Here is a 24,674-nt window from a genome sequence, read left to right on the forward strand (position 1 = left end):
TAACTCTGTCTTTGTGTTGCCCCACTGTCTGGAGCTTGAAGGTAAGTGACTCAAGCTAGAGACAGAACAAAATTTCTAGATAGTCCCCAATTAATTATGCTTAGCCCAGGCACTGCTAGATGGAATGAAAAAAAAAAAAACTTTATTAGGCACACAACTGGTATAAAAGGTGAACTCTCAGGGGAGAGGTTAGCTGCCATGGTATGACTGGTAGGTAAGTGAGGGTGGGATCAAGGTAGGAGATGAGCAGAGGGGAAGGTCTTGCTCTGATAAGATACACAGCTCTCTTCCTCCACACAGTACATTACCTTTCTCTCATGACTATGAGTACGAGTGGCCTGGAGCTCGGCATTGGTAGCACAAACAAGCAAATCTCAGTGCCTCAGCAGACTCTGGGCAGAGGTTAAAGAAGCAGCATTTAGGGGCAGCGCCATGGCTCACTTGGTTAATCCTCCGCCTGAGGTGCCAGCATCCCATATAGGCGCCGGGTTCTAGTCCCGGTTGCTCCTCTTCCAGTCCAGCTCTCTGCTGTGGCCCGGGAAGGCAGTGGAGGATGGCGCAAGTGCTTGGGCCCCTGCACCCGCATGGAAGACCAGGAGAAGCACCTGGCTCCTGGCTTCAGATCGGCGCAGCACTGGCCATAGCGGCCATTTGGGGGGTGAACCAACAGAAGGAAGACCTCTCTGTCTGTAACTCTACCTGTCAAATAAATAAATAAATAAATAAATAAATAAAGCAGCATTTAGTGTGTAGTAAAAGTGCTCATGGCTGGGGAAGGGATTCTTATCTTTAATAACAAGGAGATTTCTTATTTCATGGAACAAGAAGTCTTGAGGTTTGGTGTGTCTAGATTTGGTGAATATCACACCTCATAGAGTTCTGAGGATTCCCTGAGCTGCTCATCAAAATTATTTTTGGTTTCTGCTCTGCTACCTTTGGGATATTGGTTGCTCCCCTCATAGTAATAAGGTGGCTGTGGCATTTCCAAACATCTCAAAGTGGAAGGCTATTGGGAGCTGGAATGTGGTTAAACAAAATATGTAGACACCTATGCTTTCCTATCTAAGAGGAGGAACACTGAAAGGAGGAATTAGCTGGTGGTCTATACTGTTCTCTCACCCTCTCCCTTCTCCTACTGCTAAGCAGGAGACGGTGAAGGCAGATCTCTAGGTGGCTCCTAGAAGACAACTTTTTTTTTTTCTCTTTAAAAAGATAATTTTAATATTCTTCCTGACAAAATCAGTTATGTGTACTAAATCAGAACTAAATCTTAATACTGAGTTTCATCAAACCCTTTGCTAATTCATACACTAAAAAGAAATGAAATTTAAAAGAATGAAGATGGGGCCAGTGCTATGGCATAGTGGGTTAAGTTGCTGTCTATACCACCAGCATCCCACATGGGCACCTGTTTGAGTCCTGGCTGTTTCAATTCTGATCCAGTTCCCTGCTAATGTGCCTGGAAAAGCAGTGGAAGATGGCCCAAGTGTTTGGGCCCTTGCACCCACGTGGGAGACCTGGAAAAAGCTCCTGGCTTCTGGCTTCGGCCTGGCATAACCCCAGCTGTTGCAGCCATTTGGAGAGTTAACCAACAGATGGAAGACCTCTCTCTCTTTCTCTGTCTTCTCTTTCTCTCTCTTTACATTTCAAATAAAATCTTAGAAAAAATAAAAGAATGAAGATTCTTTAACAGATAATCCATTTTGATATTATTATTTCTTAGTGTCCTACTAAAATTGTTTTGAAACTCTAGATAGTTTAATATTCTCATGAAATTAGTATTTAAATAAACTTGACTTTCACTCAAATTGTTTTGTTCTTATAATGATTTTTACAATTTTTAGGTTAAATTCAAAGGTTTATACTCACAAATGAGGCTAATTTGTCTCTAATGCATAAATAATTCATTTTCTTATCTTTACTCTAGATAAAGCCACAAATGGAAATATTAATTTAACAAAATGAAGTTTCCTTTTTTGGTACTTGATGTTTGAGGTTTATCAAGGTTCTATACAATAGGGCACTAAATTTTGGGACTAGCTGAAAATGATCCAAGATTTCCTCTAGTAAACATAATTTTAGTCACAAAAACAAAAGAAAAAGTAATGAGTTAATTCTAGAACAACACCTCTAGTGACAAATGAATAGGCCTTAGTTTTAAAGAAAGCATTTAGTACATAAAACTTAGAGGGGAAAATGGCCATATTTGAAAACAGCTACAAGGATCAGCACAGAGCACAAGATTGTAATTAACAGAGTCACAAAACATGGTAAAGAGGCATGAACTGTCAGTCCTGCTGGAACATGCAGAGTCACATTCTCATATACTGATTTGTACTTCATATTGTGCCACTGGCAGATATCCTCATTCTCCACAGCACAAAGAGCTGCCACTTCTGACTGAGCCTGGCATTTCAAAATTGGAAACTCTTGGTCACAATCCATCAGCAAATCTGGGTTACTGACCACAATAAAGGTTTCTCCATCTTTACTATGTGGCCGATGATAGCAGTAGTACACAGGCAAAAAAGCTGGGAAACAGTCAACATATTGTGAATCTTGTCTGGCACATAAATGAGAACTTCAGGATGCCTTGGACAGATAGTTAGGAGCGTCTACATTAAAATTTTCTGAAAGCATCACTACTTCTGTTATGCTTCTCTCTCGTAATGAAGCCAATTCATATGAATTTACAAAAAAGTCCTGTTGGGATTTCCTGTTTAATTAAGAGTCTGGGCCCAGGCTCCCCAGGATGTCTGTGGCCTTTGTACCCGACTGACTGAGGGGCAGTGCGGAAGTCAATTGAGAGACCATCCAGCGGCTCCTGGAAGAGAATGACCAGCTCATCCGCTGTATCATGGGGTATCAGAACAAGGGCCAGGCGAATGAGTGTGTCCAGTACCAGCATGTGTCACATAGAAATCTCATTTATCTAGCTACCATTGCAGATGCCAGCCCAGCCAGTACTTCAAAAGCAGAATAATGTTCCAGTTGGCTGTTATGAAGAGAACTTGAACATAATCCACTTTCTACAAAATGGAGACAGGATCTTTCCCAACTCAACTGCCCAAAATGTGAAGGAAACCTCTGTGGCTCTTTTAAAAATGTGAAGAAGGCTACTAATGTAACAGTGTCCTCAGTGTAAATATTTATTTTAATAATTAAGCAGATCTCTCAATAGACTGGCTCAGACATCCTTTCCTGAAATGATAGCATGTTTAGGGGCTGGTACTGTGGCACAGTGGGTTAACACTCTGGCCTGAAGTGCTGGCATCCCATATGGGCACCGGTTCTAGTCCCGGCTGCTCCTCTTCCAATCCAGCTCTCTGCTATGGCCTGGGAAAGCAGTAGAAGATGGCCCAAGTCCTTGGGCCCCTACACTGACGTGGGAGACCTGGAAGAAGCTCCTGGCTCCTAGCTTCTGATCGGTGCAGCTCTGGCTGTTTGCGGTCATCTGGGGAGTGAACCAGAGGATGGAAGACCTCTCTCTGTGTCTCTACTTCTCTCTGTAATTCTGTCTTTCAAATAAATAAAGTAAATCTTAAAAAAAAAAAAAAAAAAAAAGCCGGCGCCATGACTCACTTGGCTAATCCTCCGCCTGCAGTGCCGGCACCCCGGGTTCTAGTCCCGGTTGCTCCTCTTTCAGTCCAGCTCTCTGCTGTGGCCCGGGAGGGCAGTGGAGGATGACCCAAGTGCTTGGGTCCCTATACCCACATGGGAGACCAGGAGGAAGTACCTGGCTCCAGGCTTCGGATCAGCGCAGCACCAGCCATAGTGGCCACTAGGGGAGTCTACAGACAGTCTCACTGTCTATAACTCTCTCTCTGTCTCCCTCTCTCTCACTGTCCAACTCTGCCTGGCAAAAAATTTTAAAAAAAGAAGAAGAAGAAATGAGAGCATGGTTGGATAACAGACACAGTGGACATCTTCAAGGCTACATTTTTGTTCCAGCCTAAGAAGTTTCAACTGAGTGTTGGGTGATCAGCAGGAATCGGGGAGACTCTTTTTTTTTTTTTTTTTTTTTTTTGACAGGCAGAGTGGACAGTGAGAGAGAGACAGAGAGAAAGGTCTTCCTTTTGCCATTGTTTCAGCCTCCAATGGCCGCCGCGGTAGGTGCACTGCGGCCGGCGCACCGCGCTGATCCGATGGCAGGAGCCAGGTGCTTCTCCTGGTCTCCCATGCGGGTGCAGGGCCCAAGCACTTGGGCCATCCTCCACTGCACTCCCTGGCCACAGCAGAGAGCTGGACTGGAAGAGGGGCAACCGGACAGAATCTGGCACCCCGACCGGGACTAGAACCCGGTGTGCCGGCACCGCAAGGCAGAGGATTAGCCTAGTGAGCCGCGGCGCTGGCCTGGGGAGACTTAACTCTGACCTTGCCAAATGGACATGTGATTGTGTGTTCCTTCCTACCAGTTTGTAAACGTCCTCCCTCTGACTGCTGTTTTCTAGTTGCTTTGAAAGAAAACTTGCTTTTCCACAAAAGAAAAAAAAAAGTCTGTACTCAAAACTTTCTCCATATTTTGCTTTTACTGACAGGTCTCTGTGAAAACTATCTTTCAAAATTTCTTGCTTCAAAATAATTTTACCTTATCATAATCACTCTGGCAAGTGTTTGTCTATCTTTTTATGCAGCAAGCTCCACAGCTCCAGGTGGGTTTGACTCAGCACAGAACACATGGCATTTAGGACCACGAACTTGGGCCCTAAGATAGGAATCAGCCACTCTGCCCAGCCTGCACCTAAAGCGGCAATGCTGGAGGTCGCCGCCACGCAGGCAGAACACCAGAGGGCAGGGCAGATGCCCGAAAGGAGTCCTCTAGGGACTGGATTGAGTGACTCAGTATGCGCATGCATGCCTGGGCCCTCAAAAGTTCTGGCCTGGAGTGTGGCAGCAGGACCCTGGAGACAACTTTTTAAATAAAGGGTTCTGCAGGCACATTGCCAGGGTACCAGAAGGTTATTAAGTTACTGAGTTTCCTTATGAAACAAGTTCAATCTTAGATCCATTCATTAGTACCAATCACTCCTGGAAATGAGTAAAAACCAGAAGGCTTCTCTTTACTGTGTTATATACATTCACTCGTTTTGCTCTGCTACGACTTAACCTGGGGCAAGTGTTGTGACACAGAAGGTTAAGTCGCTTTCAATGCTGGCATCCCATATCACAATGCTGGTCAGAGTCCTGGCTGCTCTGCTCCTGATCCAACTTCCTGCTAATGTTCCTGGGAAGGTAATGGATAAGGGCCCAAGTACTTGGACCCCTGACAACAACATGGGAGATGAGGATGAAGTTCCTGGCTCCTGGCTTCAGCCTGGCCAAGCCCTGGCTGTTGTGGGTATTTGGGGCATGAGCCACCAAATGGAAGATGTGTGTGCATATGTGTGTGTATATGTATGTGTGTCCCTTGCTCTACTGAACTGCCTTTTAAATAACAAACAAAATATCTAAAAAAAGAGAGAGAGAGAGATTTAGCTTAAAGTATACAACTGCCTGGGTAGGAGGGAGGAATATACTAACCAACTAGCTTGACTCTTTTTTCTTTTTCTTTTTAAAGATTTATTTGAAAGGCAGAGGCAGAGGCAGAGAGAAGGAAAGTCTTCCATCTGCTGGTTCACTTCCCAAATGGCAGCAACAGCCGGAGCTGGGCCAATCTGAAGCCAGGAGTCAGGAGCTTCTTCCAGGTCTCCCACATGGGTACAGGGGCCCAAGGCCTTGGGCCATCATCTTCTACTGCTTTCCCAGGCCATAGTAGAGAGCTGGAACAGAAGTAGAGCAGTAGAGACTCAAACCGGCACCCATATGGGATGCCGGCACTGCAGATGGCGACTTTACCCACTACACTACTGTGCTGGCCCCTAGCTTGACTCTTGATTCCTGGCTCTGCCCTCTGTCCCTTTTCTATTGGTTCTGTCTCCTCCCTGACGTCATCTCTATCTCTGGCCAGGCAGCTTCCTTGCGTGTGTTCAGAGGCAGTGACAACTGCTGTCCAGGCAGCTCTTCCTGCAGACACCATGCTCCGGGACTCCGGACAACTGTTTCTCTTTAGCAAGGACAGCTGATCCACTTTCCTATGCCCCTTGGCCACATGGATAGCTCCATACATGGCTGGCAACTCCCCCCCCCCTCACCCAGAACCACTCCTGGTTCCAAGAGGCTCTTTCTCATGATACAAATGCTCCCTTTGTGCCACTGAGCCTGCCGCCTGCCCTGGAGCCAAGGGGGTTCGTTGTCCACCTCCTGCATCTGGGCCAGAGCAGAGAGCATGCTGAGTGCCCTCTGCTTGCTCAGTCAGGTGGCCCCACCTGATCAGTGTTCCTGGATGCCAGAGTAATGCTTGCAGGAGGAGGATACCTTGTCCTCAGTGGGAAGCACAAGAAGTAAGGCCAAGTTCCTGAGCGCCTCACTTTGTAACAGGTCCTGAATCTGCAGCAGGCTATGCTGCAAAGCTTTGGCTGAAATGTAGGAGCAGAGATGCCATGACCTTTGCTGAATAGACTTCCTGTTCAGCAAATAACCAGCATTCCCTACCACCAAGCCTAGGGCAGAAAACACAGATCCTCAGTGTTTTCAAATCCTTGGACTCGTGTCCCTGTCCCTCAGTCATCAGTGCAGAAGCCTGGCTTTGCTCCATTACGATTGGAAGTGTGCAGTGCCACACACTGTCCACTGTTGAGCTCCAGGGTGGGAGGGAGGATAGTCTTTCTTCTGAGTTAATGGAATACAGGCTACAGGGAACACGCTGGAGTAAAGGCAACATGGTCTTTTGAGGTGTTCACTCAGTAGAAGAGAATCCAATAAAAGATCACTGTCATTTGCATCTGCTGACTTGTGTGCCTACTGGTTAGAAATATCTGTGGGGTAGTCAAGTTCTACAGGTCATCAGATGGCTGCTTTATAATATACAGAGAAGAGGAACAACATTCTCTTCTTCTATTCTAATAATGTTCCACATATAGACCCACACAATGATCCTACACAAGGCTAGGTGGAGACCCAAGGCCGAGGGTTCCAGTGTAAAGCTGATGTGCAGACCAGGGTGTGTCTGCTGCATAAGGAATACTATTTCAAGATTCTACAGCTCAATTCAAGAGACACATTAATAATCTCACATGTGATCAACAGTCTAAATTTTGGCCAGTTCTTACTTTGTGGATATGTTTACAACTTCTTTGAATGCCCTATATCTCTTCTAATCTGAGTCCCCTATGAGCCTGCCCTCACTCCTGGGCAGTCCCTTGGTACTTTCGAGGCTGTAGGGGTGGCAGGAAGAGAAAGGGGCCTGGTGGAGAACGATCACTGGAATGAATCATATGGTTCCCTCTGGGATTTATTTTGTAAGCTTTTTTTATAGCTCTTTTCATTAAGTGCACATGATGGACACTAGAAGAAATTTGAATGCATTATATTTATAATTTGTCTTGGGATTAAGGGATGCCTGTAGCATTTAATAAGAAAAAGTTTCTTCTTGGACTGCAAGGATCTTCAGTGTATTCTGCATTAAGTGTACCTCATGTGTCAATGTAAAAGGTAGGAAAGCAACATGGCCAATGTGATTAAGGCCAGGGCCTCTCCTACCACTGTGCCACTGACATGTTCTTTTACAAAAAAACCACTCTTGTGGCAATGAACCTACTCTCACTAGAAGGCAATCCATTCATTCCTGAAGGCAGAGCCTTCCCGATCTAATCACATTGTCAGGGTCCTACCTCTCACTGTTCACGGGGGATGCGGTTTCTAATACATGAACACTGACAGAAGCCTTCAAACCATAGCACTGAACAAGCGACTTAACAAAAAGTATAATGTGCCTCACTTTTCCTTTTGTTAAAATGGGCATAATAATGCTGACTCACACTAAAAGGGCAATTTCTGAGGCATAACTGATTTTTTAGTAAAGCATTTGGTATCCTTCAGCAGGGGAATTCACGAGTCCTAAGTATTCCCACAGTAGCTGTAACCACCACAAAATCCAAATGCTATAAGAGATCGAATGTATCCACTGGATAAGTGATGGATAATTAAAGACATGAGAATGCATCCTCAGTGCCATGAGAACAAGTGCAGGACACCTTTTCTTTGCTTGGTGGATTTCCCCTTCTTTATGTGGGACAGGAGTTATCTGTGACCTAAGTATAATTTTGCAATAACTTCTATTCCTGGCAACTCTGAGGCTAGTTGTACTGATCTGGCACTGTGCTGGTTCACAATAAAAGGGAAATGAATACAATTGCGCCATGTCTGTGAGTTTTGTGGCTCTGATTCAGGCTCCTGGGACCTGCCTCTATGGCCTATCATCCTGCCTATGTGCTGTGCCTTTAAAAGTAAAAAAGAAGTGGAACCTAAGGCTTGACTCATACCTAGGAATCTGCCCTGCCCTGCTGTTTTTAGGGGTAACTTTAGGTTAAAATCTTAAGCAGCAGAAAACCAGAGTCTGCTGCCATTAGATCAAACATAACACCTGCTGGCAGATTTTCTGGGCCAGTACTATGGTGCAGTGGGTTAAAGCCCCAGCCTGCAGTGCCAGTATCCCGTATGGGTGCTGGTTCAAATCCAGGATGCTCCACTTTCGATCCAGTGCTTTGCTATGGCCTGGGAAAGCAGTAAAAGATAGCCCAAGTGCTAGAGCCCCTATATCCACATAGGAGATCCAGAAGAAGCTCCTAGCTCCTGGCTTGGATCAGCTCAGCTCTGGCAGTTACAGCTATCTGGGGAGTGAACCAGCAGATGGAAGACCTCTCTCTGGCTCTACCTCTCTCTGTCCCTCTGTCTTTCAAATAAATAAAATAAATCTTTTTAAAAAGGATAGATTTTCATTTACTGATTGATTGATATATTTATTTGAAAGGCAGAGTGACACAGAGAGATTCCAAATGCTTGCAAGAGCCAGGGCTGGGTCAGGCCAGAACCAGGAATCGGAGAAACCATTCAGATCTCCCACATGTGTGGCAGGGACCTAAGTATTTGGACCATTATCTCCTGCCTTCCCAAATGAGAACTTCCATGCTTCAAAAAAAAAAAAAAAAAATATATATATATATATATATATATACCATCAAGAAAGTGAAAAAGGAATCCATAATGGGAGAAAATGTTCCAAATAACATATCTGTAAAGGACTAACACCAAAAACATCAAAGGAATGTTTGCAATTCAACCAATTTAAAAATAAATGAGGCCGGCGCTGTGGCTTAACAGGCTAATCCTCCGCCTTGTGGCGTCGGCACACCGGGTTCTAGTCCCGGTTGGGGCACCGGATTCTATCCCAGTTGCCCCTCTTCCAGGCCAGCTCTCTGCTATGGCCCAGGAAGGCAGTGGAGGATGGCCCAAGTGCTTGGGCCCTGCACCCGCATGGGAGAAGCACCTGGCTCCTGGCTTCGGATCAGCGAGATGCACCGGCCGCAGCGGCCATTGGAGGGTGAACCAATGGCAAAAAGGAAGACCTTTCTCTCTGTCTCTCTCTCTCACTATCCACTCTGCCTGTCAAAAAAAAAAAAAAAAAGAAATATTTGAATAGACATGTTTCCAAAGAAGACAAGTATCCAATAAACATATGAAGAGATAACATTATTAACAACAGTATTAACTATCAAGGAAGTACCAAAATGAGATGCTATTTTTGTAAATAGCTAATAATAAGTGCTCGTAAGGACATGGAGGAATTAGAATCCTCATATATTCTTGGTAGGACACTAAATGTTACAGTTTTAAAGGACATTTGCAATTCCTCAAAAGGTTAAAAACATAGAGGTACCATATGACTTTAGCAATTCTACTTCTAGAACTAAAAATATATGTATGCATAACTTGTACACAGATGTTTATAGTTGCATTATGTAACAGCCAAAAAGTAGCAACAAGCTCAGGGTCCATCAACAGGTGAATAAGCGCAATGTGGTGTGTGTGTGTGTGTGTGTGTACAGAATTCTTCAGGAATAAAAAAGGATAAAATCCTGATATACTATAATATGAATGAATCTTGAAAATGTTACTCTAAGGCAAAGCAGTCAGACAGAAAAGACCATATATTGATTGTGTGATTAAATTTATATGGAATGTCCAAAATAAGCAAACCTAGAAAAAAAGGGCAGATTGGTAACTGGCAAAGGTTAGAGGGAGGGGAATGGAGTGTGACCACTAAGGCACATGGCTTTGCCAGGAGTGAGGAAAAGGCACTGAAGTTAATTCTAGTGAGGTTGTACTACATTGTGAATATACTAAAGGTAACTGAATCATATACCTTAAAAGAGTGATTCCATGGCACAGGGAATATATCTCAATTTAAAAACGGTAATGTTTTCACTATTAGTTGTAGCTGAGACTTAAACCTGAATATATTAAGGAGGCACTGATTAAAGGAAGCACTTCATTTTCTTAATTATACATTGATGTAGTCTCTAGTCTCAGAAATCCAGGGGACCAAGACGAGCCACATGAGAAAAGGCAACTGCTATAAACTAGAGTCTAAAATGATAATCTGGCTCTACCACATCACAGAAAAATCCAAATAGCATGCTCTACATTAAAGTGGTTACAGCATTGCATAAACACAAGTCACACTTCCTTTTGAGCAAGAAACCCATGTCCTGTGCCCACCAGACCTGTGGGTGCCAATAATAATAACAAGAGTTACTGCATCCAGGCACTGCGCCATGTGCGCAGTATCTCACTGGATCAGAGCAGGAGCTATTAGTGCCTCCTTTTACTGCTGAGGTACCTGAATTCTCTCAGTGAGAAAGCTGTGAGGAGCGAGCCATTCTGTGATCTGGCTCCAGAACTGTGGTCCTAACACCTGGCTCTCCTGGGTGTGGAGAAGGTGACAAACTAGTTAAGCCACCTCCATCTCTCATATGTCCAAGTATATGCCCAGTGACACTCAGTAACGCTTAGGGACAACTCCTGGTGGTGTGACCCCTCCTTGAATAGCAAGGGCAAAGAGCTTAACTCATGCATGAACTGCAGATGCCTCCTCTGCCAGGAAGACCCAACTCACTCCACCTGGTGACCCATCTTCATCCTCAACCACACCTGAGTGTTAAGCTGTCCTGTCAAACCACACCTACCTTGACATTTCCTAATTCCCAAATCATACCCCACCCTCCTGTCAGTCTTGCACGCAGGAACCTTAATAGCATCATCCTATTTTAGAAATGATTCCCTGTGCCTCAATTGTTAACACTCAATGAAGAGCTGGAAAGATCTCATGTCTTGTTCACATTCTGTCTGTGCGACTCTTTGTGAAGTGTCACTCAGAGTGGGAGCTCTATTCTGTGGCCTAAAGTTAACTCTGTATGCTACAGGCAAAATGCTGACCATTGTAAACAGACCCTGGGGCAAGCGCCACAGTGCCTAATCCCAGGCTCCAGAAAGCTCACATTCTATACTGGGGTTGCTGGAAGCACAAGCCTTTCCTCTTTGTAAACTCCAGTCGCTCCTCGCCCACCAGGTTCTGCCTCTCGCCCCATACCCAGGCCATAGAGGGATCCCAGGGGCTCAGGATATGCTCTCTTGACTCACAGGACCTTCTCAGAGGGGCCACAGGGACCTCTCCCTTTAAACCATTTCCCAAAGGAACCAGTGAGCAGCCAGGGTGCGGTCAGATTTTTAAAAGTTTGTAAACCAAAAGAGGAAATGTGCAAACAAGGAAAAAGAACATGAATGACCATGAGGGTATTTTTATTCTTTGTTCATGGCTGTATTTTTATTCTTTCTTAGATAATTCTGGGCAGCATGATAGACTAGTCTGTTTCAGATTTTATACACACACACCCTGATATAAACACATTTATATTTTTTAATTGAACTGTAACTAATACAATATAAAAGCAACTGTTTTAAAGCAAACAATTCTATGGCATTTGCTATACTGTGAAATCACCAACTCTAGCTCCAAAATGTTTTCATTACCCCAAAGACCCAAAGAAAACCCCATGGACATTCAACAGTGGCTCCACATCTTGTCCCCTTCCCCTTGCCCCTGGACACCAATATCTGCTATCACTGTCTTTCCCTATCCTGTATATTTCACTGAGACACATAACACAATAAGTGACTTTTTTCCAGTTTCCTTTAGCATAAAGCTTTCAATGTGCAGGGATCAGTACTGCATGCCTTTCACTGCCTACTGCTACCCCACTGTGCTGGTACCACTGGTGGTTTACAAGTTCATCCACTGACCATTTAAGTTATCAACACCTTTTTGCTACTGTGAACAGTGCTGCTATGGACACCTGTCTGAACCTCACTCAGGTATCTCCCTAGGTGTGGAGGGCTGGGACACAGGGTTATTCTGTGTTTAATGTTTCCACAGGGGCTGACCCCACTGGCACCACACCAGCAACACACCAGGTCACCTCTGCTCCTTCATGTGGATACATCTGTCCCTTTCTCCTCCCTACGTCCACGAACGCTGGTCCCCAGAATGCCCTTCTCCCTGGGGTAGAGGGTGGCCACATGCCACCTCTGCCAGAAAGGGTCTCCCAGGGCCAAAACGTCCACTTTCGCCTTTTTCACCATAGGGCCTAGGGAGCCGGGGCAGGCCAGGCCATGAGCCCGCTTCCTGTGGTCACTGGGGCACAGCCACTACAGCCACCCACGTGGCCATAACACCACGCCCCCAGCCACCTCCAACACCTCTGTCCTCACGCAGATCCACACCAAACTCTCCCAAACATGCAAGGCTCAGAGCACAAAGCCAGCGACTCTGCGTGGAAGCCATGGGCCAGCGGCAGCCAGGCGAGTGGGCACGCAGCACTCAGCTCCAGCTGAACATCCCCAAGCCACCGCCTGCCCGGCTCTCGCCCAGCCCCCTCTGCTGAGGGCGGGCCTGTCTGAGCCTGGCTGGCGGCCAGCAGGAGCCTGAGGACAGGCGCGCGCCCCGCCCCTCCCACCGGGGTTACTGTGGGTCACAGACCCAGGTCCTGCAAGCTACTGACACACAAGCCAGCCAACAGCGCCTGACCCGGCGGAGCCAATCAGCAGCCGCCAAGCTTGTCTGATTCCGTCTGCTCCAATCAGGAGGCGCGATCGTTCCAGCCTCCCGCTCCTGTGAAGCCCCGGGCCCTGGTGGCAGTTTTCCTTCCAGGGCGTCTGCCTCAGGCGCTCCTCTCCCAGCCCAGCGTTACCTACCGCTCAGTTGGGGGGCCGCCTGCAGTCCACAAGCGAAGTTTCAGGTGCATCGGAATGGAGAAGGGGCTCCTTGCCAGCAGACAGCCGTGGTTTCTCTGTGGGAGGAAATGGAGAGAGCTTTAGCCTTTCTGACTGGCCGCCCCTGCCTGAAATTACCTCCTTAATGGGCCTTGTCCTACAGCTGCCCTTGAGGTAGTGCAGCCCTTGCTAGCCAGGACAGGCCCGTGCCAGAGCTGCTGTTGCTTATTTTAAATGTTTTAAGAACTGACTTGCAAAACTTGTAGATATTTATGAAATACCACGTGATGTTTTCATACACACACACGGGCTTTTTTTGAAAGTTTTATTTAATGAATACAAATTTTCATATGTATAGCTTTTAGAGATATAGTGTTTCTTCCCCCCATTCCCGCCCTCCCACCCGCACTCCCATCCCACCTCCCACTCACTCTCCCATTCCATTTTCCATTAAGATTCGTTTTTCATTGACTTTATATACAAAGACCAACTCTTTACTAAGGAGAGATTTCAACTATTTGCAGACACACAAAGTATAAAGTACAGTTTGAAGGCTAGTTTTACCATTAATTCTCATAGTACAACTCATTAAGAACAGAGGTCCAGCATGGGGAGCAAGTGCACAGTGACTCCTGTTGTTGATTTAACAACTGACACTCTTATTTATGACATCAGTGATCACATGCAGACATGTTAATGGCCAGTTAGGGTAAACACACTTATCTCCTCAAACACTTATATTTCATTATGTCAAAAACATTCAAAATCCTTTAAAAAAATTTCATTATGTCAAAAACATTCAAAATCCTTTAAAAAAAACACACACACACACTTGGGCCAGCTCTGTGGCATAGCAGGTAAAGCCACCATCTGCAGTGCCTGCATCCCATATGGGCACTGTTTCAAGTCCCTGCTACTCCACTTCCGATGCAGCTCCTTGCCATGGTCTGGGCAAGCAGTGGAAGATGGCCCAAGTGCTTGGGCCCCTGCACTGACGTGGGAAACCCGGAAGAAGCTCCTGGCTCCTGATAGGCTCAGCTCTAGCTATTGCAGCCATATGAGGAGTGAACTAGCCTCTGCCTTTGTAACTCTGCCTTTCAAATAAATCTTAAAAAAAAAAAACACAATCATTAAGTTTTTGTTTATTTGAAAAGCAGAGACTAGAGACAGATCTGCTGGTTTACTCACCAAATACCTGCTATAGCCAGGGCTTGGGTACAGGGAAGCCAGGAGCCCAGAACTCAATCTAGGTCTCCCTGGTCCAACTACTTGAGCCATCATGTGTTGCCTTGGGTGCCCATAAGAGGAAGCTGGAATCAGATAGACCCCAGGATTGGATCCCAGGCACTCAGATATGGGATGTGGACATCCCAAGTGACTTCTTAATCCCTATGCCAAACACCTGCCCCAAATTATCCTCACTTCCAATCATCCTACTAAGCAGAACACTAGAACTTCTTTAACTGTAACTCAGTACCAATTATGCAAATTTTCCCCATCCCTCCCTTCTCCTCACTCTCCTGAGCCTCTGTTTATCACCATTATACTCACTCAACTTCCATAAGAGCAACTTTCCTTCCTACAATCCACATCTTGACGAGGCTGTGGGATAGTCTTTTCTGTGCGTGGCTTTTTTTTTTTTTTTTCACTCAATCTAATGACCTTCATTTCCATTCAGGTACTTCCAAGTGACAAGACTTCATTATTTTTTGCAGCTGAACAGTATTCCATTGTGTTTATGTATATATAACATTTAAATTCTTTCCGTTTTTTGCTATTGTGAATAGTGCTATAATAAACATGGGAGTGTAGGTGTCTCTTCAACAGAGTGATTTCATTTCCCTTGGATGTATATACAGGAGTGGGATTGCTGGATAATATGGGAGTCCTATTCTTAGTTTTTTGAGAACTCATAGTATTTTCCACAAGAGTTAATTTACATTCTCAGCGACAGTTACAAGAGTTGCCATTTCTCTATAGCCTCATCAGCACATGGTATCTTTTGTCTTTTTGATAATAGCCAATACAATTGAAATAATACCTGTCTGTGGTTTTGAATTGTATTTCCCTGATTAGTGATGTTGAGTATTATTTTTTCATGTATCTGTTGGCCTTCTGTATATCTTTCTTTGAAAAATGTCTGGGGCCAGTGCTGTGGCATAGTAGGTTAAGCCTCTGCCCACAATGCCAGCATCCCATACAGATGCTGGTTCAAGTCCTGGTTGCTCCAGTTCTGATCCAGCTATTTGCTAATGGCCCGGGAAAGCAGTGGAAGATGGCCCAAGTGCTAGGGCTCCTGCCATTCCATTCTCCTGGTTCCAGAAGCTCCTGGCTTGCGCCCAGCTCTGGCCATTGCAACCATCTGAGGAGTGAACCAGCGAATGGAAGCTCTCTCTCTCTCTTTCCCGCTCTCTGTAACTTTGCTTCTCAAATTATCTTTTTCAAAAATGTCTTTACTGGCCGGCGCCGTGGCTCAACAGGCTAATCCTCCGCCTTGCGGCGCCGGCACACCGGGTTCTAGTCCCGGTCGGGGCACCGATCCTGTCCCGGTTGCTCCTCTTCCAGGCCAGCTCTCTGCTGTGGCCAGGGAGTGCAGTGGAGGATGGCCCAAGTGTTTGGGCTCTGCACCCCATGGGAGACCAGGATAAGCACCTGGCTCCTGCCATCGGAACAGCGCGGTGCGCCGGCCGCAGCGCGCTACCGCGGCGGCCATTAGAGGGTGAACCAACGGCAAAGGAAGACCTTTCTCTCTGTCTCTCTCTCCCTCACTGTCCACTCTGCCTGTCAAAAATTAAAAAAAAAAAAATGTCTTTACTGCATTAAATTGGAGTATTTTTGTGATGGTGGGGTTTTGTTGTTGTGTTGTTTGAATTCCTTTTATATTCTGGTTATCAACTCCTTGTCAGATGTTCAGCTTGCAAATGTTTTCTCCCTTTCTGCAGGCTCTCTCTTCACTCTGTTGATGGTTCCCTTTGCTGTGCAGAAGCTCTTTAGTTTGATGAAATCCCCTTTGTCTATTTTTGCTTTTGTTTCCTGTGCTTTTGGGTCCTTATCCAAAAAATCCTTGACCATTGCAATGTTCTGAAGCATTTCCCTTATGTTTTCTTCTAGTAGTTTCACAGTTTCAGGTCTTGCATTTAGGTCTTTAATCCATTTTGAATTGATTTTGTACAAATGAAAGACAGATGTTACCCACTTGCTTGTTACATATGGCCTCAGTTATGTTAGAGTGTGTTCCTTCTTCATGTAATTTTTTCCATGTTATTTTCTTGAAGGAATGTTGGATTTTATCAAATGCCCTTTCTGCAAGTACTGAAATGATCAGAGGATTTCTGTCCTTCATTCTGTTGATGTGGGGTGTCATATTTATTGATTTGTATATGTTGAACCATCCTTGCATCCGGGGGATGAATCACTTGATCATGATGAATAATCTTTTTAACATGTTGTTGGGTTCAATTTGCTATTATTTTGTCAAGGATCTCTGCATCTGCATTCACCAAGGACACTGGCCTATAGTTTTCTTCTGTTATGTCCTTGTCTGATTTTGGTATCAAAGTAATGCTTGGTCTCCTAGAGAATTTGAAGAACTTCCTCCTCTATTATAGATTTTACTTTGTGGTTACCATGAGGTTTACAGAAAACATTTTTTGATTACAACAAGCTATTTTGAAATGATAGCAACTGGACATTGATTATAAAGAGGAAAAGAAACTCAAAAAGCAAGAGTTAATGGATAATATTAATAAAGACCTATACATTTGCGCTCCATTCCTCCCCACATTTTGAATTTGTGATGTCCCATTTTACATCTTTGTATATTGCCTGTCTCTAATTGTATTAATAATTATATAGCTATTCTCACTTGTAGTGTTTTTTAGCTCTAATACTAAAGATATGGTTTACAAACCTTGTTTATGATATTAGAGCATTCTGAATTTGTCTATAGCCACTCTTACCAGTGAACCTTCTACCATCTTACTCATTCACATCTCTTCCTTTAGCAATTCTGGTAAGACAGGTCTGGTAGTAATAAATTCTCTCAGCTTTTGTTCATCTGGGAATGTGTTAATCTCTCTTTCGTATCTAAAGGATAGCTTTGCTGGAAACAGTGTTTTTGGTTAGCATTTCTTTCTTTCAGTGCTGTGAAGGTCTCCTGGCCTATAAGGTTTCTGCTGAGAAGTCTGCAGTCAGAACTATTTGCTGCTGAGGCAGACTCACAGCCTGAGGCCACTCCAACTGGCTGCAGGCTATGCTGGCAGGGTTATAAGCCAATTAACTAGGCCTATGGCACTCCAGCTGGCACCATTCCATAATGCACTGGTTTGGGGAATGGGGACCGCTAGGATCTGCCTAATGTTGGGTTTTTCCATCCCAGCACTGAGTCAAAGACACAATCCTGCAGTTTCTCACTTTCTGCCCAAAGCTGGGGGAGGGGTAATAAAGGCAGCCCTTTGGCTGCCCAGGCCAGCACTATGCCATGTCACACCTGTGTCGTTCAGTCACCAGGCCCACGTGCAACTGGAGGTGATACAGGCCAAATGAGTCCCCTTCACTGGGGTGCAGGTCTCTATCTGATGCTGGGGCAAGTCTGGAGCTCTGTGTGCCAGCACTGGGCCCAGAGAAGAGGAGCTTCGGACTCTTACAAGTGCTGTTTCTGTGGCCCAACACTAGCTCTGAGGCAAAATCCTGAGTTCCCTGTCCTGGCCTACTTCCCAGCAGCTGCAGGCTTTGCTCCACTGTCTGTCAGGAGTGTTTGTGGTAGGATGTGTTCCTTGGGTGCCTAGCTAAGGAGGGCCTAAAGACTCAGCCTACAGGTACACTTTTGGGAGAGTGGGGCCTCATTTGGCTCCGGTTTTTCTCATGACAGGCTTGGCCCTGCTTTTCAAATCTACGGTCTGCACTCAATTCCCTCTCCCACTATAGCAGGAGGTGAGACGTTTCCACAGCTGCAACCACTTGGAGCTGGGGAAGGGGCACCTCCAGCGACTCTTTCCTTCTTGCCTTCCTTAGCGTGACTTTTCTTACTTTCATACTCACGCCAGGTCCCGTGGTCTCTCATCTGGCTACTGTAGCTCTCCTGGAGACAAACTGGAGCGTGAAGAGTCGTTCAAATTTGTCTCTGGGAAGTCGCTGGAGCATCTCTCTCAGACACCATCTTGCTCTGCCCTGTCAGATTATAACGGAGCCGCAATGCGTCTATTGCGTGATGACGTCATAGGCGCCGCAAGGTCACAGGGCAACGTATTACTTGTTTGTGGGGATGGTGGGGCTGCCAGGCCTGCACGAGTATAGCATGCGCAGTTAGGAACATGTTGATAATGATAATAAGTGACTATGTCACTTGTCTATGTAGGTATTATACTTTCCATCATTATTTTAGCGTATGCTTTTTCTACTTATAAAAGGAAAATGTCAGATGTTAGACAGTTAACTTCAGGGGTGCGAATTCCTGTTGCAGAAAGCAGCACTGTTATCACAGGAGATGACAGCTCCATGCCTGCTGTTTCACCTGGCAACCTTCCTGTGGGACAAGATGTGGAGGCAGAAGGCAGGGATATCCATGATCCTGACACTGTGTTGGCCCCAGCTAACCTGTGTGTGTATTAGTTTTTAACAAAAAAAAAATTAAAAAGGCATTAAACATTGTTAAAACAAGAAAAAGCTTATAAAGTAAGGATGTAAAGGAAATGAATGTTTTTGTACAGATGTACAGGTGTTTGTGTTTTAAACTGAGATGAGTCAAAAAGTTAAGAAAATCTTTAAAAAGTTTATAAAGTAAAAAAATTACAGCAAGCCAACTTTAATATATTATGGAAGAAGGAACAGTGTTTTATAACTTGAATGCAGCCTAAGTGTACAGTGTTTATAAAGTTTGCAGTGTGGACAGTACTGTCTTACACCTGCACATCACTCACCATTCACTAATTGATTCACACAGAGCAATTTCCAGTCCTGCAAGTTCTATTCATGGCCTATACAGCTTGATCTTTTTTAAGAAATGAATTAATTAAAGTTTTTGGAAGGCAGGATTACAGAGAAAGAGGGAGAGATAGAGCTCTTTCATCTGCTGGTTCACTCACCAAATGACTGCAATGGCCAGGGCTGGGCCAGAATGAAGCCAGGAACCTGCAGTTCCTCCAAGTCTCCCACGAGGGTGCAGGGGCCCATGCACTTGGGCCATTTTCCACTACTTTTCCAGCTGCTTTAGCAAGGAGCTGGATCAGAAGCAGCACACCTGGGACTTGAACCAGCACCTGTATGGAATGCTGGCATCGTAAGTGGCGGCTTAACCCAGCTGGCTACAACACCATTCCCGGATTGATCTTTTATACCATATTTTGACTGTACTTTTCCTCTATTTAAATTTAAATACACAAACATCATTGTGTTACAATCATATACAATATTGAGTACTGTAACATGCTGTACAGGTTTGCAATCCAGGAGCAATAGGCTAGCCCATAGAGCTTGGTGTGTAGTAGACTATCCCACCTAGGTCTGTGTGAGTCCACTCCGTGATGTTTATACAATGAGGAAATTGCCTGACAGCACATTTCTCACTGTATACTCAGTTGATAATTGATGCATGACTGTATGTAGCTTATTTGTTTCTCAGAAAAGTATGCTAAGGTTCCATGATAGTTGTACAGTTAACAACAACAAAAAAATTTCTTCTTGTATTTCTACCTTTGCTTTTCCTTTATAAATTCTGGAAGTCAGTCACCAGAAAGACCAAGTGATTAGAGAGTTAGAACTTTTCACCCAGGGAACTGACTTCTGGAAAGGGAGGCCTGGAGTCTGAACTCTATAAAAAGTCTTGAGCAACATGATGTTTTGAGCTTCTAAGTTTCTAAATGCAAGAAGCTGGGCAGATGGTACTCTGAGAGGGCGTGGCAGCACCAACCCCTCCTACTCCCACACACACTTTTTGCCCTAAGCATCTCTTTCATCTACCTGTTCCTGCATTGTATCTCTCAAAGTAAATCAGCAAGGTATAGAACGCCTTTCCCTGAGTTCTGGGAGTCATTCTAACAAATTATCAAGCCTGTGGAGGAGAGAAGAGGAACCCCTGGTTTCTGCATGGTCAGGACTGGAAGTTTAGACTCTACTTTGCGTCTGGTGTTGGGACCGTCCTAGGGGACTGAGCCCTCAATTTGTGGGATCCGAAGCTAACTCTGGCAAACAGTGTCATTACTGAATTAAACTGTAGATTGAATTAGACCCAGATGGAGTGCACAGAGTTGGAGAATTGTGTGATGTGGAAGAACCCATCCACCTGGTATCACACTGTTATCTAAGAGTGTAGGGAAACAGGATGTTTTCCCAGGATTTCCCTGTTTTCCCTCTTCTCCCCTTCGATTTTTCTTTAGGTCTGTCTCTTGTAAACAGCGTATGGCTGTGAATCAGAGTTTCTATTTTTCAACCAATCTGGGGGCCTACACTTTAATATGGGAGTTGAATTGTTTCAAATGTGATTATTGACTTTGGGATGTACCCACCTGCCTTATTTTGTCTGTTTCTCATGCATTCTTATTGTTGCTGCTTCTTCATCACCGTTCTCATCACTTGTCTCGTGAGTTGGCTCCATGTTTCTTCTCTAGCTATTTAAAAGTTATATCATCTTAATCCTATTCTTTAGCAGTTACCCTTAAATTTTAAACTATAGATTTCCTTTATAGTTTTCTGTTGACACAGAAGGTTAATCCATGTCTGTATCCTTTTCCTGAACAAGATGGTAACCTTAGTGTGCTTTATTTTTTCCCTATCTCAGTCTTCCCCATGTGACCATCTTGACAGCTTTTTGTCTTTGCAAATCATCTAGCAGTTCTGGTGACACTTTCTTCCTGTTGATCAGGCTTCATTCTCTCTCCCCACCACCCAGCACTTCATACGCATTTACAAGTGTCAGCTTTAATTCTTGTGGAATAAAGCATATAGCTTTAGAAAAGTATTGTTATCACTCAATAATAAAAAGCTGTGTCCAAGGGGTGGGCATTTGGTCTAGCCATTAATATGCCTACATCCCATATCAGAGTACCTGGTTTGATGAAGAACTTCAATTCCTGGATCCAGCCTCCTGATACTGCAGACATCAGGAGGTGGCAGAGTTGGCTCAGTTAATTGGGCTCCTGTCACCCATGTGGAAGACCTGGATTGAGTTCCAACATCTTGGCTTTGACCTTGCTTAGTTTAGACTACTGTGGTCATTTGAGGAGTGAGAACCAGTAGATAGGAACTTTCTCTCTCTCTCTCTACCTTTCAAGTTAAAAAAAAAAAAGCGTATGTCCAATTTTTTGTATGTTCTTAGTCCCTAGGTGAGGAGGTTCACTTGTTTATCTTCCTCTTATTTCCCAGTAGGACTGTCAGTCACTTTTATACTGTGATAAAACTGATGAACACAGACCATGAGGTAATAATGATTTATTGCTCATCATTAATCCTGTTCCTCATGGACCATACTCTGTAACTGATCTTTACATACATATCTGCCATCACACAAGAACTTATGAGGACCTGTTGTACTGAACAATTTTAGTTGCCTTTTCCCAACTGTAAGATTCCATTGTCTTGGAGGACTGTACAAACATGGTGTTCTTGGGACCTACCCTGACTCAAGTCTGAAAAAGACTTTTCTTCCTTCAGTTTGGCCCCAAGTCCTTCAGTAGTAAAATAAAATAAATGTTTGAGAAGTTAAAGAATAAAAATTGAAACCATAGAAAGGAATAAATTTAAAGAACACAGAACTCCTACTAGTGACTAAAATGTACTAAACAGTTCCTGAGCAGTTCCTTTAACCCTATAAAGGGGTGTACATGAATTAGGCCATTTCATTCCCACAACTCTATGAGGTATGCAGAAGCAGTATTGGCCTCCTTTATGGGTGCAGCACCTGAGGCTTAGAGAGACAAGGTGAGATGCCCAGGTTTTCACAGTGTACTTTAGGGGTGAGCATTGGGCATAGCTGTTAAGATGCTGCTTGGGATGCCCGCATCCCATATCAGAGCACATAGATCCAAAACCTGACTCTGTTTCTTATTCCAGCTTCCTGTTAATGTGTACCCTGAGAGGCAGCAGATGATGGTTCAAGTACTTAGTTCCCTGCCACCCACAGGAGAGACATGGTTGGCTTCTGGCTTTGGCCTGGTTCTGCCCTGACTGTTGAATTCACTAGGGGAGTGAACCAGCAAATGGAAAATAACCCTCTTCCTCTCTGTCTCTCTTTCAAATGAAAGCATCATTTGTCTGTATTGACATTCCTTCTAGCTAATGAAATACTAAGAGCTTTTAATGAATTAATACTGCATTTGCCTGAAGAAGCTACCAAGGTTACTGACTTTTGGAAATCCTTATGCACCCTATAGGGTAAGAAGACACTAACACAACAGTGTTGCAGATCAAACACCACTGTTGTTTTGGCCAAAGCTGTGGTCTGCATTTCAGTGCCACAAAATAAACTTACTCATACTCAGAACAACATAGAGGCATGGCACAAAAGAGGAATGTTTAACAGAGAATGCTGAATCCTAGGAAAATATCAAAGAGAGCAGTGCCAATGAGATGAATGTGCACATGGTCTCCAAGGAGAGAAAAGGAGCAGCTATTCACTGAGATGCAACACTTTGAGAATGAAGATAATGAGCACGAAAGCTGACCAGCTCTTAGAGATTCCCTCTGTGCACCTGCCCAAAATGCACCCCCATAATCTACTTTTCATATGTTAAATCTTTGTCTTAAAAAATTTTTTTTCTGTTCACTGTGTATTTTTTTCTGTGCGCAGTTCACTATGCTGTGTATTTCACCTTTGCATTGTTTCCAAATGATGCAGATACAAATTGTGGACTTTTAGAGAGGGTTCTCGCCTTTTATGCATTTGTTTGCAAATTCAAATCTGTGAAAGTACATTACTGCAACCTTGAGTGTAAGCACTGTGCCTATACACAAAATGTTGAAACTTCCCCCCAAAATGAAGAGATATCCTCTTGTGTATCTGCATTTGTGAAAGCTAGACTTTCTCAAGATCTCAATTCTTGGGCAACTGCCTATGGTGGACTGAGGTTTGAACCAGTTTGTCAAAAGGCCTAGGTGAGCGGTAGGCATTGGGTTTAGCAGTTAAGGCACCTGCATTCCATATTGGAATGCCTGGGTTCCTGTCCTGGCTCTGCTTTAGATTCCAGCTTCCTGATAAAGAAGCACTGTGGGAGGCAGCAGGTGATGGTTCAAGTGTTTGGGTCCCTGCCATCCATGTGGGAGATGTGGATTGAATTCTTGGACACCAGGCATTTGGAGAGTAAACCAGCAGTTAGGAACTCTCCATTTGTGTAACGTGAAAAAGAGAGAGAGAGAGAGAGAGAAGGAGAAGAAGGGTTCATCTGCTCATAACTGTTATAATCCATTGGACTGTTGTTAGGATATCTGAGTGTCTGTGTTTGTAAAATATGTATGTTATTATTGACTATTTAATTGTGTTTTTATGTTTCCAAAACAAATCCCCTTTCAAAATGTAAGTAAATGTCAAGAAAATAATTTTAATTATTATTTTCCAGAATTGATATTTTTGAAACTAATCTTTCAAGAGTTCAACATTTGAGATTATAGCCCAAACCCAGCTATTTTAAAATTTATTTATCTATTATTTATTTATTTGAAAGGCAGAGCTGAGAGAGAGGGAGAGACAGACAGATCTTCCATCCACTGTTCACTCCCAAGATGGCTGCAATGGCCAGGGCTGGGCCAACCTGAAGCCAGGAGCCCGAAGCTTCTTCCAAGTCTCCCACATGGGTGCAGGGGCCCAAGCATTTAGGCCATCTTCTGCTGATTTCCCAGGCCATTAGCAGGGAAATTGAAGCAAACTGAAGCAAAATTGAAGGAAATTGAGCAGCCAGGACTTAAACCAGAGCCCATAATGGGATGCTGGCATCACAGGTGGTGGCTTTACCTTCTATGCTACAACACTGGCCCTCAAACACAGCTATTTCAAAACTTCTTCCAATTTTAAATTATAATTCTTCAGAAAATTCAAGCATTTTCACAAAAATTTATTATAAAAACACATGAAATACAGAGAAAAAGAGAGATTAAGACAGATGTGGGGAGAGGGCATTCTTGTGGCATAGGCAGCCAGCTACTTGCAGCCTCTATGGGTGTACCAGTTTGAGTCTCTGCTACTCCTTTTCCGATCCAGCTTCATCTGCATGCACCCAGGAAGGCAGCAGCAGATGGATCAAGTAGCTGGGTCCCTGCCACTCACATGGGAGATCAGGATAAAGTTCCTGGCTCCTGGTCTCAGCCTGGCACACACCTGGCTGTTGTGGCCATTTAGGTAGTGAAACCAGAAGACGGAAGCTCACTCTCTTTCTCTCTCTCTCTCTCCTGTTCTGCCTTTCAAACAAATAAATCTTAAAAAAAAAAAAAAAAGAGGAGGAGAAGAAGAAGAAGAAGAAAGAAAAAGAAGAGGGGGTCATGTGAGGCCTGCTTTCTTCAGGCAGGTTCTTAGAAATGGAATTTTTTTCGTGAGCATGATTACA

At 44.3% G+C, this 24,674-nt stretch overlaps 1 protein-coding gene and 1 pseudogene across 1 annotated transcript; one reads left to right on the forward strand and one right to left on the reverse strand.

Annotated features, from left to right (window-relative positions):
- Positions 1-2,184: 2,184 nt before the first annotated feature.
- On the reverse strand, positions 2,185-12,516 carry LOC133775766 (phosphatidylinositol-glycan biosynthesis class X protein-like; annotated as a pseudogene).
- LOC133776281 (SS18-like protein 2) lies at positions 2,753-2,983 on the forward strand. The gene is given in 1 exon segment (XM_062215139.1): positions 2,753-2,983. A coding segment is annotated over 1 exon segment (231 nt).
- Positions 12,517-24,674: the final 12,158 nt, after the last annotated feature.

The sequence above is a fragment of the Lepus europaeus genome, chromosome 17 (assembly GCF_033115175.1).
Source record: "Lepus europaeus isolate LE1 chromosome 17, mLepTim1.pri, whole genome shotgun sequence".
NCBI classification, from domain to species: Eukaryota; Metazoa; Chordata; class Mammalia; order Lagomorpha; family Leporidae; genus Lepus; species Lepus europaeus.